At 42.9% G+C, this 14,538-nt stretch overlaps 1 protein-coding gene across 1 annotated transcript in view; it reads right to left on the bottom strand.

The window, feature by feature from the left end:
* Nucleotides 1–1,032: 1,032 nt before the first annotated feature.
* impdh1a (IMP (inosine 5'-monophosphate) dehydrogenase 1a) overlaps nt 1,033–14,538 on the bottom strand; it is a 77,560-nt gene continuing 64,054 nt past the window's right edge. The window contains exon 15 of the mRNA XM_060923616.1: nt 1,033–2,368. Within this exon, the coding sequence (XP_060779599.1) occupies nt 2,347–2,368 (22 nt within the window). The 3' untranslated portion in view covers nt 1,033–2,346. The remainder of the gene's footprint in view (nt 2,369–14,538) is intronic.

The following is a 14,538-nucleotide window of genomic DNA, read 5'->3' as shown; positions in this document are numbered from 1 at the left end:
CGATCTGGGGCTCCACGCAAGATCTCACCCCGTGGGGTCAAAATGATCACAAGAACGGTGAGCAAAAATCCCAGAACCACACGGGGGGACCTAGTGAATGACCTGCAGAGAGCTGGGACCAAAGTAACAAAGGCTACCATCAGTAACACACTACGCTGCCAGGGACTCAAATCCTGCAGTGCCAGACGTGTCCCCCTGCTTAAGCCAGTACATGTCCAGACCCATCTGAAGTTTGCTAGAGAGCATTTGGATGATCCAGAAGAGGATTGGGAGAACGTCATATGGTCAGATGAAACCAAAATAGAACTTTTTGGTAAAAACTCAACTTGTCGTGTTTGGAGGAGAAAGAATGCTGAGTTGCATCCAAAGAACACCATACCTACTGTGAAGCATGCGGGTGGAAACATCATGCTTTGGGGCTGTTTTTCTGCAAAGGGACCAGGACGACTGATCCGTGTAAAGGAAAGAATGAATGGGACCATGTATCGTGAGATTTTGAGTGAAAACCTCCTTCCATCAGCAAGGGCATTGAAGATGAAACGTGGCTGGGTCTTTCAGCATGACAATGATCCCAAACACACCGCCCGGGCAACGAAGGAGTGGCTTCGTAAGAAGCATCTCAAGGTCCTGGAGTGGGCTAGCCAGTCTCCAGATCTCAACCCCATAGAAAATCTTTGGAGGGAGTTGAAAGTCCGTGTTGCCCAGCGACAGCCCCAAAACATCACTGCTCTAGAGGAGATGTGCATGGAGGAATGGGCCAAAATACCAGCAACAGTGTGTGAAAACCTTGTGAAGACTTACAGAAAACGTTTGACCTCTGTCATTGCCAGCAAAGGGTATATAACAAAGTATTGAGATGAACTTTTGTTATTGACCAAATACTTATTTTCCACCATAATTTGCAAATAAATTCTTTATAAATCAGACAATGTGATTTTCTGGATTTTTTTTTCTCATTTTGTCTCTCATAGTTGAAGTGTACCTATGATGAAAATTACAGGCCTCTCATCTTTTTAAGTGGGAGAACTTGCACAATTGGTGACTGACTAAATACTTTTTTGCCCCACTGTAGCATTATGTCACAAACTTTAACACACACGACAAATGTTGCTCTACTCAGATCAAAAAGTCACCCACACTGGAAAGTTTAACGCCATTAAACGGCTGCACTACCACAACTGCAACCACTTGTTAATCGTTATTGTATTGTTGTAGCCAGATGTGATGCTTCATTTGGCTAAGATTGTGTGTGTGTGTGTGTGTGTGTGTGTGTGTGTGTGTGTGTGTGTGTGTGTAGATATTGAATTAAAATACTAAAATAAATTCCAATCATCGAGCATTACTGTGGTAGCATGGTACTGCTACACTTCGCTTTCGTTTGTAAGGCGTGTAGGTGGAAAGGACCTCTGATTTTAACTTAAGGCTATCCCTTAGCTTCTGGTTCCATCGTCGAAGCCTGCTAACTGGAGAACCTAAAAAGCACACTGAATCAAGGTTTGTGAAAGGAGTACGTTAACTTCATGTCAAAACGCCATTATCGAGCCGTTCTCATTTGTACTCCCAGTACCTTTATAGTGACCAGAACACCAGCCAGGTGCACAGTATTAAAGCTTATTGCTAGTCGGCCCACAAAGAAGACATTTAACAAGAAGGATTTTGGTTACACTGATCGCAAGTTGAAAAGCAATGAGTGAGTTAAGCCTAGGTCACAACTGGACGTACGATTTTTTGGCCGTGCGATTTTTGGCATTTCCCAAATCGCTGCGTTTTTTTTTTTGTTTGTGGAGAAAGACGCACGTTGGCCTCAAGTTTGTCTTGCAACCTGAAAAAAAAACGTAAGCGCCCATAGAGTTTGTTTGACATGACAAAGAACCTCTGCGGCCGGTCTACGGCTCGAAAATCAGCACGTCACACGTGCGCCCTCCGTGCGTTTCTTGCACGTAGACCGGCCGTAGGAGCACGTACGGCCGGTTGTGACCGAGGCTTTACACTATCCTGTAAGAACAAAGATACAAAGACATCAGAGGATTGTCATAATGAGAAAATGGAAACAACAAGACATACAAAAGAACTATAAAAAAAAGAAAAAAAAAAAAAAACAAGGAAGCCAGTTGTTTTCACACAACAGTGCACAACGATGTCCATGTCTGCGTTACAAAAGGTAGAGTGCAGGATACCTGCACGGCTGCTGCTGAACACACCTGGTCAAGAAAAACACGCCATTGTTTCTTCAGAAGAGGATGGACGACCAGGCAGAAGAAGGGAGGAGAGGAGGAATGCAGAAGTGATCGGATGAATCAGTCGTGTTTGGTCACAGCTAGGGTTGTATGGCCTCTGCTCCCACCCTCAGTATAATCGCTTCTCGTAACTACGCGAGAGACAAAACACGTCATTAACGTTCAATGCAAGCACAGCAAGCATGCATTAGTGATTCAAAAAGTCCAGTTTAAAACATTTAAAAGCATCCACCATGGTCCTGCTGTCTGTAATAGCAAAATAAATATTATTCATGTTAAAATGATATACTTTTCCCTCCTTAAAGGAACAGTCCACCGTACTTCCATAATGAAATATGTTCTTCTCTGAATTGAGACGAGCCGCTCCGTACCTCTCAGAGCTTTGCGCGACCTCCCAGTCAGTCAGACGCGCTGTCACTCCTGTTAGCAATGTAGCTAGGCTCAGTATGGCCAATGGTATTTTTTGGGGCTGTAGTTAGATGCGACCAAACTCTTCCGCGTTTTTCCTGTTTACATAGGTTTATATGACCAGTGATATGAAACAAGTTCAGTTACACAAATTGAAACGTGGCGATTTTCTATGCTATGGAAAGTGCGCACTATAATGACAGGCGTACTAACACCTTCTGCGCGCTTCGGCAGCGCATTGATATCTGAGCTCCGTATCAATGCACTGCCGAAGCGCACAGAAGGTGTTAGTACGCCTGTCATTATAGTGCGCACTTTCCATAGCATAGAAAATCGCTACGTTTCAATTTGTGTAACTGAACTTGTTTCATATCACTGGTCATATAAACCTATGTAAACAGGAAAAACGCGGAAGAGTTTGGTCGCATCTAACTACAGCCCCAAAAAATACCACTGGCCATGCTGAGCCTAGCTACATTGCTAACAGGAGTGACAGCGTGTCTGACTGCGTCTGACTGACTGGGAGGTCGCGCAAAGCTCGGAGAGGTACGGAGCAGCTCGTCTCAATTCAGATAAGAGCATATTTCATTATGGAAGTACGGTGGACTGTTCCTTTAAGGTAGGGCTGAATTTTTTTTTTAATTCTATCCACATTCACCGGATATGAGCAATCATGCACCCTGAGTGGCTACTCTACTACTAGGCTATCAGCTCATATACCGTGAGTAGAGAAAAAACAAAATGGCGGAGCGTGTTGCTGAACCAACAGAGGATGAAATATAAACTCCACTCGAAAACAAAACCCCAAAATTGTTAAGTATTTAAAAGAAACAGAAATGGATAAAAGAATATAGCCCCCCCCCATCATATTTCCTGTCCCACACTCCAGCTCAGTCAGTGAAGGTACTGCACCTTTAAGTTGGTTTTCCAACTGCCAAAAAACCCTGAAAAAGACGACGACCCCCCAAAATACCAAAAGCAACAAAATATAGAATAAAACATTTTTTATTTTTCGAGAATTATCATTATCACATTTCACACAAATTGCTCCCGTCATTTTGCCGGTTTGTTTACAGTCTAAGCGGAAATGATTTTGTTGGACGTTTTGTATAAAAGTTTTTATTTATCGAATTTGCAAAAAAAAAATGCTCAGTTTCTCAAAATCCAGTGAATGTGGAGATAATAAAACCGTTATTCCACTCAATCTGGTCGTACATGGCTTATGGCCAACAATCAGCTCACGTACGACTCAATTTCATGGAACAACCATTAACTGTCTCCTTTACAAGCTTTCAACCGCGTAAAATGCCTGTAGAGGAGTTCATCCAATCAGAAGTGGCCAAACACAACACTGCATACATGACAACACATCAACAACTATGACCCAACTACCACACAGCTCAACTGTGGCTCCGTGTCAGCTGTTTTCGCACATCTGGCTGGAGATTGGCTGACTGTGGGTGTCAGCAAGTGTGTATTTAAAATTATTTTCTTCACACAGGAGTAACAAAAGCTAGATGTTTGATTCAGACGACCTGGAGCTTGATCAGTGTTTCCCCACACATAGCTGATCCTTGAGCACTGGCGCAAGTACACGGACAAGCCGCCCTGGTTTTTTTTTTTTATTTCTTGGATAAGGGTAAGCAGTGAGAGAAAGGGGAGGAGCATAGCAGTAGCAATAAACTACACTAATAATAGTAGGGATGAAGCAAGGATAAACCTGAAAAAACTTCTCTTTCACGGTTAACTTGGATTTTAATTACCATAAAAGCTTGGGCTGAGCTAGTGATTCTCATAACCTGCACACTTACACTACGTTCAGACTGCAACCTGAAACGACCCATATCCGATTTGTTGTGAAATCCGATTTTTTTGTTAGGCCGTTCACGTTACCAATTATATATATGAGACTTGTATGCGATCTCCAATATGAACGGAAAACGACCCAAAAGAGTCCCGCATGCGCAAATTGACACGTAATAAGCACATCTATGTAATACGTAAACAAAACAAAAAAAAGCGCACTCTTCAAGTTTAATGATTTTTTTTGTTTGTTTAATTATCTGGTTAGTGTTTAAAGTGTGAGGTCTCGTGTGTGTTTTTGTTTCTGAACTGAAATGAAAACGTGTAGCCTGGTAACGAGGGTTGACTCCTAACGCTACGTTCACACTGCAAGGCTTAATGCTCAATTCCGATTTTTTTGTGAAATCCGATTTTTTTGTGAGGTCGTTCACATTAACAAATATATGCGACTTGTATGTGATCCTCAGTATGAACGAAAAGCGACCTAAAAGTGTTCCGCATGCGCATTGCAGGATACGACGACGTCACACGCAGTGAGCATGGCCAGTGTTTACGGAAGTAAAACCGCCCGGTTGCGGTATGACTCATCCAATCTAGCTTGAATAGCTGCATCCCCCCAAATGGAAATCAGCTCCCTAACCTCTGCGTCCTTCCATTGAGAAGATTCAGAACCTTCACAGCCCGAAGCGTCCCTCGCATTGATGTCATGCGCAGGGGCGCAGATACGTTTTTTGAACTGGGGGGGACAAAGCTGCCAGCAAACCAACCCCAACCCCGATATGCCTGTCAAACTTCTTGTTAGTAACCATAGCAACCGAGCTCGAGCTCGCAACCTGTGCAGTCTGCGCAGCTCAACCAACCGAATATCAGTCTTTGTTTTATGTGAGTTGTTGCAACTATGTATACACTGCTGTGCACCTCAATAAACCGAATGGTAATTAGTCTTTTGATTTTTCCGTGAGGTTTGCCTTATGCAAAGAAAGACAGCATAGACGTTTTTTCCTCCCTATAAGTGGGGGGTACCGAACAAGGTGAATTTAAATCTGGGTGGGACGAGTCCCACCCTCTATCTGCGCCCGTGATTATGCGCCATGTTGTTGTAACTTTTTTTGAGAGACCCGCCGCCTACTTCAGCGCAGAATAGTGACGTTTGTGGCTTGTTGATGACGTGTAAGTCAGATGAATGCGACCTGGCGGTTCAGACTGAAGTCGCATATGAAAAGAGCGGATAGGAATCGGAATTAGGACCACATATCCAAACGGCCTGGGTCGGATTTGAAAAAATCGGATCTGTGTTGTTCATATTGTCAATAAAAGATCGGATACAGGTCACATATGGGCGAAAAGATCGGATTTGAGCCACTTCAGCCTGCAGTGTGAACGTAGCCTAAATGTCTCTCTAATTTCTATATAAGTGCACTACATGTTACTAGGAAGTAATGGATTTTTAAACTCTATATAGTGCACTCGAGCTTCAGTAGGCAGTCATTTGGGATACGGCCGCTGTGTTACCAAACTCTTAATTCAGGCTTAATAATTTGCACATATTTATTTCGTCATATTAATAAACTTTTTCCACATTTTTATAAATATTTATTTAGATTGTTTATAGCCGGCTGAATTCTGCAACTTCTCTCAGCGCTGGCTCAAGGTGCAGAAACACCCGTGCAGTTTGCGATGGAGATGAAGCGAGACCTGGCGATGTGGTTTTTGTGGCGGCGGCGAAACTCGCACAATAATCTGATTAATGTGGGCAGCAGACTAATGAGACCGAAGGTGTCAAATTACTGGAAATTTCCAGAACAATCTTATAATCTTGTAATACAGGATGGTTTAAGTTATAAATCAGTTATAGAAACTGTTTTATTTAATCAGGCTAACAGATCAACATCCAGGTCCCTATCAAATCCACCATTAGCTTGATCAATTCTATAAAAGTCTATTTAAATTCTGAAAACTGTACAAATGTTGTTGTTTTCCACCAAAGAGGCGGGATTAGCCAACGCAGAATAGTGACGTTTGTCTCTTGTTGATGACGTGTAGGTCGCATGAATGCGACCTGTCCGGTCAGACTGCAGTCGCATGTGAAAATATCGGATATGCATCGGATTTAGGACCACATATCCAAGCGGCCTGGGTCGCATGTGAAAAAATCGGATCTGTGTCGTTCAGATTGTCAATAACAAATCGGATACAGGTCGCATATGGGCAAAAAAAATCGGATATGGGTCGTTTTAGGGTGCAGTCTGAACGTAGTCTTTGTGGCTAGAACTATGACCATCCGTAACCAATGAAGAGGTCATTTTCATGGAATACAGTGTTGCTTCTGTTAATATCGACTGATTTACTGAAAAAATAATTGAAGACAATTCTCTATGGCTGGTTTGCAGCGCATAAAATCTGGCTTCACATTTAATTAACCACACAGAATAATCCATTTTAATAAAGTTCACTCAAAACATTCTGAATGCCAGAATGCGACCATCCGATAAACATAACGCCCAATTTTTGTTCTGAATTGTGTGTGTGTGTGATGAAAGTTCGGAGGAATTCCTTTCAGCCTCAGACCATTTTTAATTCACCTGCGCTTAGTGACTAGTGCAGGGATACGTAGGTTCCGCAAAGCGGAAAACTTCGTGGAATAGATAGAAATATTAAAAGTGGCGCGTAAAAGTGGAATCTTACTTTTTTTTTGTAGAAACAGCGTGGAAACATGGCCACACTTCTGTGAATTATACGTATATTCCTTCTCATTTGAGTCGGCAGCCGCCATATTGAATGCTGTAAACCTGCGTGGATCACGACATGCAGGTCAAAAAAAAAAAAAAAAAAAAGAGGTACGCGCGTGTATTTCTACTCATTCGAGTCATAGCGCCCCGATCCCTCGCTTGCAGGTGAAGAAGAAAAATAAATAAATTAAAAAAAAAACCAAGGTACACTCTTACACTTTTAAACATGAGTGAAATTATGAAATATGTTTCTCTCTCAGGAGGTTGCCAGGACAAGCACATTGTCATATTTGTGATGACCAAAGATGTTATTATAATGTTTTAGCCATAAAGTTCAAGTTTAAAGGGGAACTGAAGGCAAATTTATCATCAAAATTCTCTCATTTTATTAAATATAGGAATGCGCTTTTGATCGCTATTTTGTCGCTGCTATAGCAAGTTATGAGTGTTTGAAATATGCTCTGTAATACATCAGTCCAGATGTCAAAGCAATGGCTGTAAACCAGATTCGCTGAGACCTGTGCGAGACATCGTAGGACGGAAGTAAAACGTACAGCGCAAATCAAAAGGTGACCAACATCTGCCAGAGTTGCCAAAACACGCGCGCGCCCTCTTTCGAATGCTGACGTAATCAAGCCGGAAGTTTCCCTGTGCCTGAAATCGCTCCCTACTCACTATAATAGGGCACTATATAGTGTGGACGCCATTTTGTAGCGCTGTCCGAAACCTTAGTGAGGATTATGTGGGAAATGCGCTCAGTATAATATGTATTCATCACAGAAATACCTGCATGCGTTTATTATTTTGAAAACCCACCAGCCGCCTGATCTGGCACGTTTGAACGGTGCGACAGTAATGACGTAAATACCAGTGCGACGGACTCGTCCTTATCCTGTCGTCTTTCCGACTCTACTCTACGTTGGTTTGAAGCCATATGGAATAATCTCCATCACTGATGAAGCTGGCAAATCTCAAAATTAATCTAAATTGGAACGATACGGCGATCTGGCCGCTGTGTAAACAGTTTTCAAAATGGCGGCGCTGACACTTCATGTTTGAAGTCTCGCACAAGTCTCGTGAAGATCGCGCGGATAAGCGACGCTTGCCGTGAACCAAACGAACTACATTCAGCATGGCTAAAAACCGAGGCGCCGATAAGTGTAATATAATCTGCCAATACGAGTCACGATATACGGTTAATAAAACTGAAACCGTAATTGAACAACACGCTAATTAAGAAATAAAGCAAGCTTAAAAATGACCAAGTAGACAATTCGTGTTATGGAACAGAGTTTTCATTGTTTTTAACAGGGTTTGAGTCAAAATGCCATGTTTTTCTCTCAGGAGCTTGCTAGGACAAGCACATTGTGCCACATAAATGATATTTGTGATGATGAAAGACGTTATAATAAATGTTTTAGTCATACAGTTCAAGTGGACAACCCGTGATATGAAACAGTTTTCATTGTTTTTAGTAGGGCTTGAATCAAAATCCCATGTTCTCTTGTATGAACTCATGTTATTTTTGTACCGATCAAAGAGATTATTATTAAATGTTGAATTGTTCTCACCATACAATTCAAAGTAGACCAAGACCGTTCATGGTATGAAACCCATAGTTTGAAAGGTTCTGAAAATTTTGCATGACATGCATCTTCTCTAGCAAGATCTTGTGAGGTTGCTGGGACAGCTATCATGATTCTAGGGATGGCGAAAACTAAAAAAAATCTTGACCGACCACCGAGCCTCATTAGCCGGTTAAAGTCGGTTAACCTATGAGTTTAAACAGGGATGCAAACGGCGCGCCTTTTAGCGGATGCCGCCTTTTTCACGGCTGAATCGTGCAGATCCGATTTTTTTTTGGGGGGGGGGGGGGGGGGGTGTTGGAGTGTCTGAATAATTTCAGAGTAAATTCTGTATTAAAATTACTAAATAAGCAAATGCCGTTACAGTCCATGAAACATAGGAAGTATGAGAAGAAAACAATAAATCAGAAAGCTGCGCACGTTTTCGCGGAAGCTGCACAAAATGTCAAATGCGGCACTGATGTCGAGGGGTTTGTATTGGAGCGGAGGACTTGGAGACAGTTTCAGCTGGCCATGATGGCGTTGAAAATAAAGTCAAGTGCTAGAAGAAGTACATAACATTCAGTGATGGGAATAACGGCGTTAAAATAAAGGCTGTTATAACGCCGCGCAATCTAATTAATTAGCTGCAATCGTTATAACGCTGTTACCAATATCAACACACCATTACTGCATGGTATTGAAGTTGCTCTGAAGCCGTCACCGACTTGGCTCACAGACATAAAAGCTGTGTTTGTCACTCCCCCTCCAGACACCGCTGTCATTTCATTCTCTCCCCTTCCCTCCAAAAGTCGGCATCTGTGCCTTTAGTTTGTGTGGAGAGATATGATCTGCAATAACATGCATTGTCGGCTACAGACCGAAACATACTTTCAGAATGCACTGGCCAAGGCAGGACTAAACTCCATGTGCCTTCTAATAATAATAAAAAAATAAATTAAAAAAATAATAATTTGTAAGCTAAAAAGCCTGTGTCTACACTTTTCTTTCGCTGAGTGGCAGCTGTCTTCAACTGGGGCGGGAGGGCGGGACATGACTGCGGGCCCGTTTACACGAGGACGCTGTCGGGTAAAAACGACTAAATATTTTATCGGAAGTGCCTTTCGTCTACACGGGGACGGCGTTTCCGAGGCTGAAAAACGGAAAAAACTGAAAACGCCTTCCATAGTGGATAAGTTAAAAACAGCCCCCGTTGCATATCCGTCTAAACTACCCAATACGCGAAACTCTGCTCGGATCTGCGCACGTCGGGTACGCGTTTACGTCATACATATGTCATATACTGTACATGCCAGCCCGGGAAGTAAGAAAGTAAGTAAAAAAGTAAGAGCATGTCTGATTACATCGATCCAACGGACCTTCAAGCTGCTCTGGCAGCTTTAATAAACATCCAGGAGTCCTTCGAACATCTATACCGAATCTGCACATATACCGTTAATGAACAGAGGCGGGTATAGCATGCTCTTACTTTTTTACCTACTTTCTTACTTACCATAGCCAGAGTAGTCAAAGTTTTCGCGGTGCAGATCAGACAAGACAGAAGACGTTGCGCGTGCGTGCAGACATAGCGGAGGTCTTTCACAGCACCACCTAGCCGCCTGGCATGCACATCCAATTGAATTCCACACATTTATGTGTCACTGTATAGACGCAGATTTCCTCCTTGAAAACGGTCGTGTAGACGCGGAAAAAAGTGAGAATGAAAACGGACTTTTGCGTTTTTGTTTCAGACCGTCCCCGTGTAAAATGGGCCTGAATGGGTGTTCCTGATTCGTCAGCTGTCGTCCTTACACCGCATGGCATGCCCCAAGCGTTTACAACACAGAATTCCAGGTTCTCCGCTCCAAAATCGGCAGCTTCAAAACGATTGATTTTTTTTTTAACCGACAACCAAAAAAAAAATTAACCGGTTGACGTTGATTCGGTCAACCGGTCATCGGTTAACATCCCTACATGATTCATGTCATTTTTATACTGATCTAAGGGTTCTGAGTAAGGTTCTAGCCATAAAGTTCGAAGGGTTGTTTTTGTTTCAATAAAAATATTTCAAATTTACTCATGTTTGCTAGTATTTTCTTATTTGTGAGCTTTTTGTGTTATAAAACGGAAAAATAAAGCAGAACTGGCCATTTTTAAAGCAGAATTAGGGGGTTTATAAAGCAGAATTTACAGATCCCTGCTAGTGAGGAGTCTCACAATCGCTCTGCTCTTTATTAGGGACTGAAAACCACAATCGAGAAAAACTGATTGATAGATTTGCAGGGTTTCTACTCTTGAATGAGAGGAAAGGTTTTTTTTTTGTACTGCAACATGCTTATCTTCAGGATTTCATGTAGATTATAGAATGATTGTGAGGTCTGTATGCTTTCAGTGCAAAGGAAGCTCCGCCTCCTTGCAACCTCATTACAAACAAAAGTAATGCTTTTTTTTTTGGACACACATCTGCATCTCTTATGTTTTGATTTATCCATTAAACAAAAGGTGAACGTGTCTTGATGGTGTTCATGCACAAATAGTAAGCCCAATAATCATGATGGCAAGGGGAATTTACAACTGCAGGAGACGGAGTTAAAGCAATAGTTCGGGATTTTTGACATGAATCTGTATGGCATCCCCGTCAACAGTGTCGTGCAAACACACTGGCTTACCCCCGACAGCATCCTGTGAGTCCAGTTCTTGTCTAGTTTTGGTCCAGACGAAAGTAGTCCGGCAAGTTTGTTGGGGTCATGAAAGTAAAACGTTTTTCTTCTCAAAGCAGTATGTGTTCAAAAGAGTGATATATTTGCATCACAAAACCGTTGCCAAATAAAAAAAGTCAGACCTCGAAATTATTTGGCGCTATATTTTGTCTCCCTCGGTATCACTGCGCGCTGTCATGTTGACATCTGCGCAGGAATCAACACCTTTCCCGTTGTTTGGCAGTGATTAGGAGTTCAGATCAGCGGCGCTAACAAGCTGCGGCTCCAGCTTCACCTTCTTCCACTTCTCTGTCCACCCTTTCTCTCTCTGCCCGTTCTAACTCCATCTGACGAATTTCTTCATCTGTATATTCGGGTTCATAAAGATATCCCTTTGGCTGTGAGATGAAGTCAATGTTTTCAACGTCGCTGTCAGACATGTTGTCGCTAACTTTGCTAGCAGTAAACAATGAATGAAACAGCCGTGGCGGTCACCTGGCGGCAGCGCGCAGTGATAAGAAGGGAGAGAAGATTTCGAGGTCTGACTTTTTATTTGGCAACGGTTTTGTGATGCAAATATATCACTCTTTTGAACACATACTGTTTTGAGACGAAAAACGTTTTACTTTCGTGACCCCAACAAACTTGCCGGACTACTTTCGTCTGGACCAAAACTGGACAAGAACTGGACTCACAGGATGCTGTCGGGGGTAAGGCAGTGTGTTTGCATGACACTGTTGATGGGGATGCCATACAGATTCATGTCAAAAATCCCGAACTATCCCTTTAAATTTTTAAGCGGTGTTGTTCGTTCCAGGAGTCAGCACGTGAGCTGAGCGTCGAGAACAATGAGATTCAGATCCATAAACCCTACCATCACTGACCTACAACACCCCCAGAGTCCTAATCATATATTTCAGTCGGAAACACAAACTGGTAGAAAACAAATCAAATCAATCAGTAAAATAATATTCAGGTTTTGATATTTCCCCCATTCAGCCCTCTCTCTACATGAAACTTCAAGGTATAGATCAGCCAAAAATGCTAACATCAATATCAATTAATGCAATCTGGTAAGACTTACTCGGTGCCAGCTCGTTTAGCATTTTTGACGCCCTATGCCTTTATTTTCTTATGGTTTGCATACAGGGTAGGTACAGGGCTCATGAGCTGCAAAAGGATGTTAGGGTCTAGAAGTTAAACAGAGAAAGGAACCTAAAGGAAGAAAAAAGTAAACTTAATTTTTCACTAAAAGAGCCTACAACTCACAATTCCCTCCACCATTATTTACATTTAAACAACAACAAAAAAAACCACACAGACATGAGGACTGAGTACTTACATGGCACAAAAGTATATCTACGATGAGTGCATAAGAGAGAGGAGAAGAAGAGAATTTCACATCATTCCATATGAAGATATGAGGGAAAAGATGGTGCTTTGGGAGAACTGCATGAACTAAGAGGGGATTGCTGAGTGTCTGACATCTAAGTAAAGGCTTGAAGAAAAATTGGTACGGGAAACAGACCTGCCAACTCTGAAAAGGAATAACGTACTTAATAATGTAACAAAGACTTGGAGACAAGTTTGGGATGCTTTTTTACATGCTGGAAAATAGAAATATTTAGTGGAAACGTTTGCTTCCTTTTTTACCATTCGAGAAGAAAGAGAAAAGGTGTTATGTACAGAATTTAATTTTAAACTAGAACTGAGAGCAAACTCGGGGTAGCACGGTGGTGTAGTGGTTAGTGCTGTCGCCTCACAGCAAGAAGGTCCGGGTTCAAGCCTTGTGGCCGGCGAGGGCCTTTCTGTGTGGAGTTTGCATGTTCTCCCCGTGTCTGCGTGGGTTTCCTCCGGGTGCTCCGGTTTCCCCCACAGTCCAAAGACATGCAGGTTAGGTTAACTGGTGACTCTAAATTGACCGTAGGTGTGAATGTGAGTGTGAATGGTTGTCTGTGTCTATGGTGGTGTTTACATTAGACCGTATCCGTCTCGTTTTCGTCGCGGATGCGCTGTCCGTTCACATTAAAACGCCGGGAAACGACTCCACAGGCGGAACAACTTGAATCCGCCAGGGCCCACGTATTCAACCCAGTTCGTATCTGATCCGGTGCTGTGTAAACATTGAGATACGAGGAAACGCAGTGCTGAGCTCTAGCTGACGTCGTCATTGGACAACGTCACTGTGACATCCACCTTCCTGATTCGCTGGCGTTGTTCATGCCACGTTGGTCATGTGACGCGACTGCTGAAAAACGGCGCGGACTTCACTTCCTGCTATTGTTTCTGCCTTGTATCACCTTTTTGTTTTTCATTAAAGAGTATAAAAGTATGAATATAATGCTTTGCTTTGTCATTCTTAATGTTGTTCATGGTAAGGTGCAAATACTGCCCATTGTGTAGTTATGATTGTCTTTAGGCTTGCCATCCTTCCACTTGCAAGTGGTGAGTGACTTGCGCATGCCCGATATGCACTGGGATCACACACACAGCGGCTCAGTCCCGAATCACTGCTTGTGCGCTTCACTCGCGCGCTCTGTGAGCTGCGCAGGGCCGGAGTGCGCACCCTCCAGAGGGCACTCGCTGTTCAGGGCGGAGTGATTTGGAGCGCAGCCGCTGAGGAGGAAGCGCTGAGCCGCACTGACACATTTCAACTTATGTGCTGTCTAATTAGTCATGTGATTAGCGTATCCGTGTATTGGCGTTGCTGTGTGCACGCGAATCGTTTTAAAAACGTTAATCTGATGATCCGCTGATACGGTCTAATGTAAACACCACCTATGTGTCAGCCCTGTGATGACCTGGCGACTTGTCCAGGGTGTACCCCGCCTTTCGCCCGTAGTCAGCTGGGATAGGCTCCAGCTTGCCTGCGACCCTGCACAGAATAAGCGGTAACGGATAATGGATGGATGGATGACTGAGTAAACTCACTATAGAATACAAAATTTGTCAACTGGAACGGTGTGTGAACTTAAAAATACGATACCCCTGTAACACCATGACTCAAATTCCTATTAGTCATTCATGTCAATAATATCCATCCATTATCCGTAACTGCTTATCCTGTGCAGGGTCGCAGGCAAGCTGAAGCCTATAC

The sequence above is a fragment of the Neoarius graeffei genome, chromosome 6 (genome assembly GCF_027579695.1).
Source record: "Neoarius graeffei isolate fNeoGra1 chromosome 6, fNeoGra1.pri, whole genome shotgun sequence".
Classification (NCBI taxonomy): Eukaryota; Metazoa; Chordata; class Actinopteri; order Siluriformes; family Ariidae; genus Neoarius; species Neoarius graeffei.
This window is presented reverse-complemented; position numbering and strand designations above follow the sequence as displayed.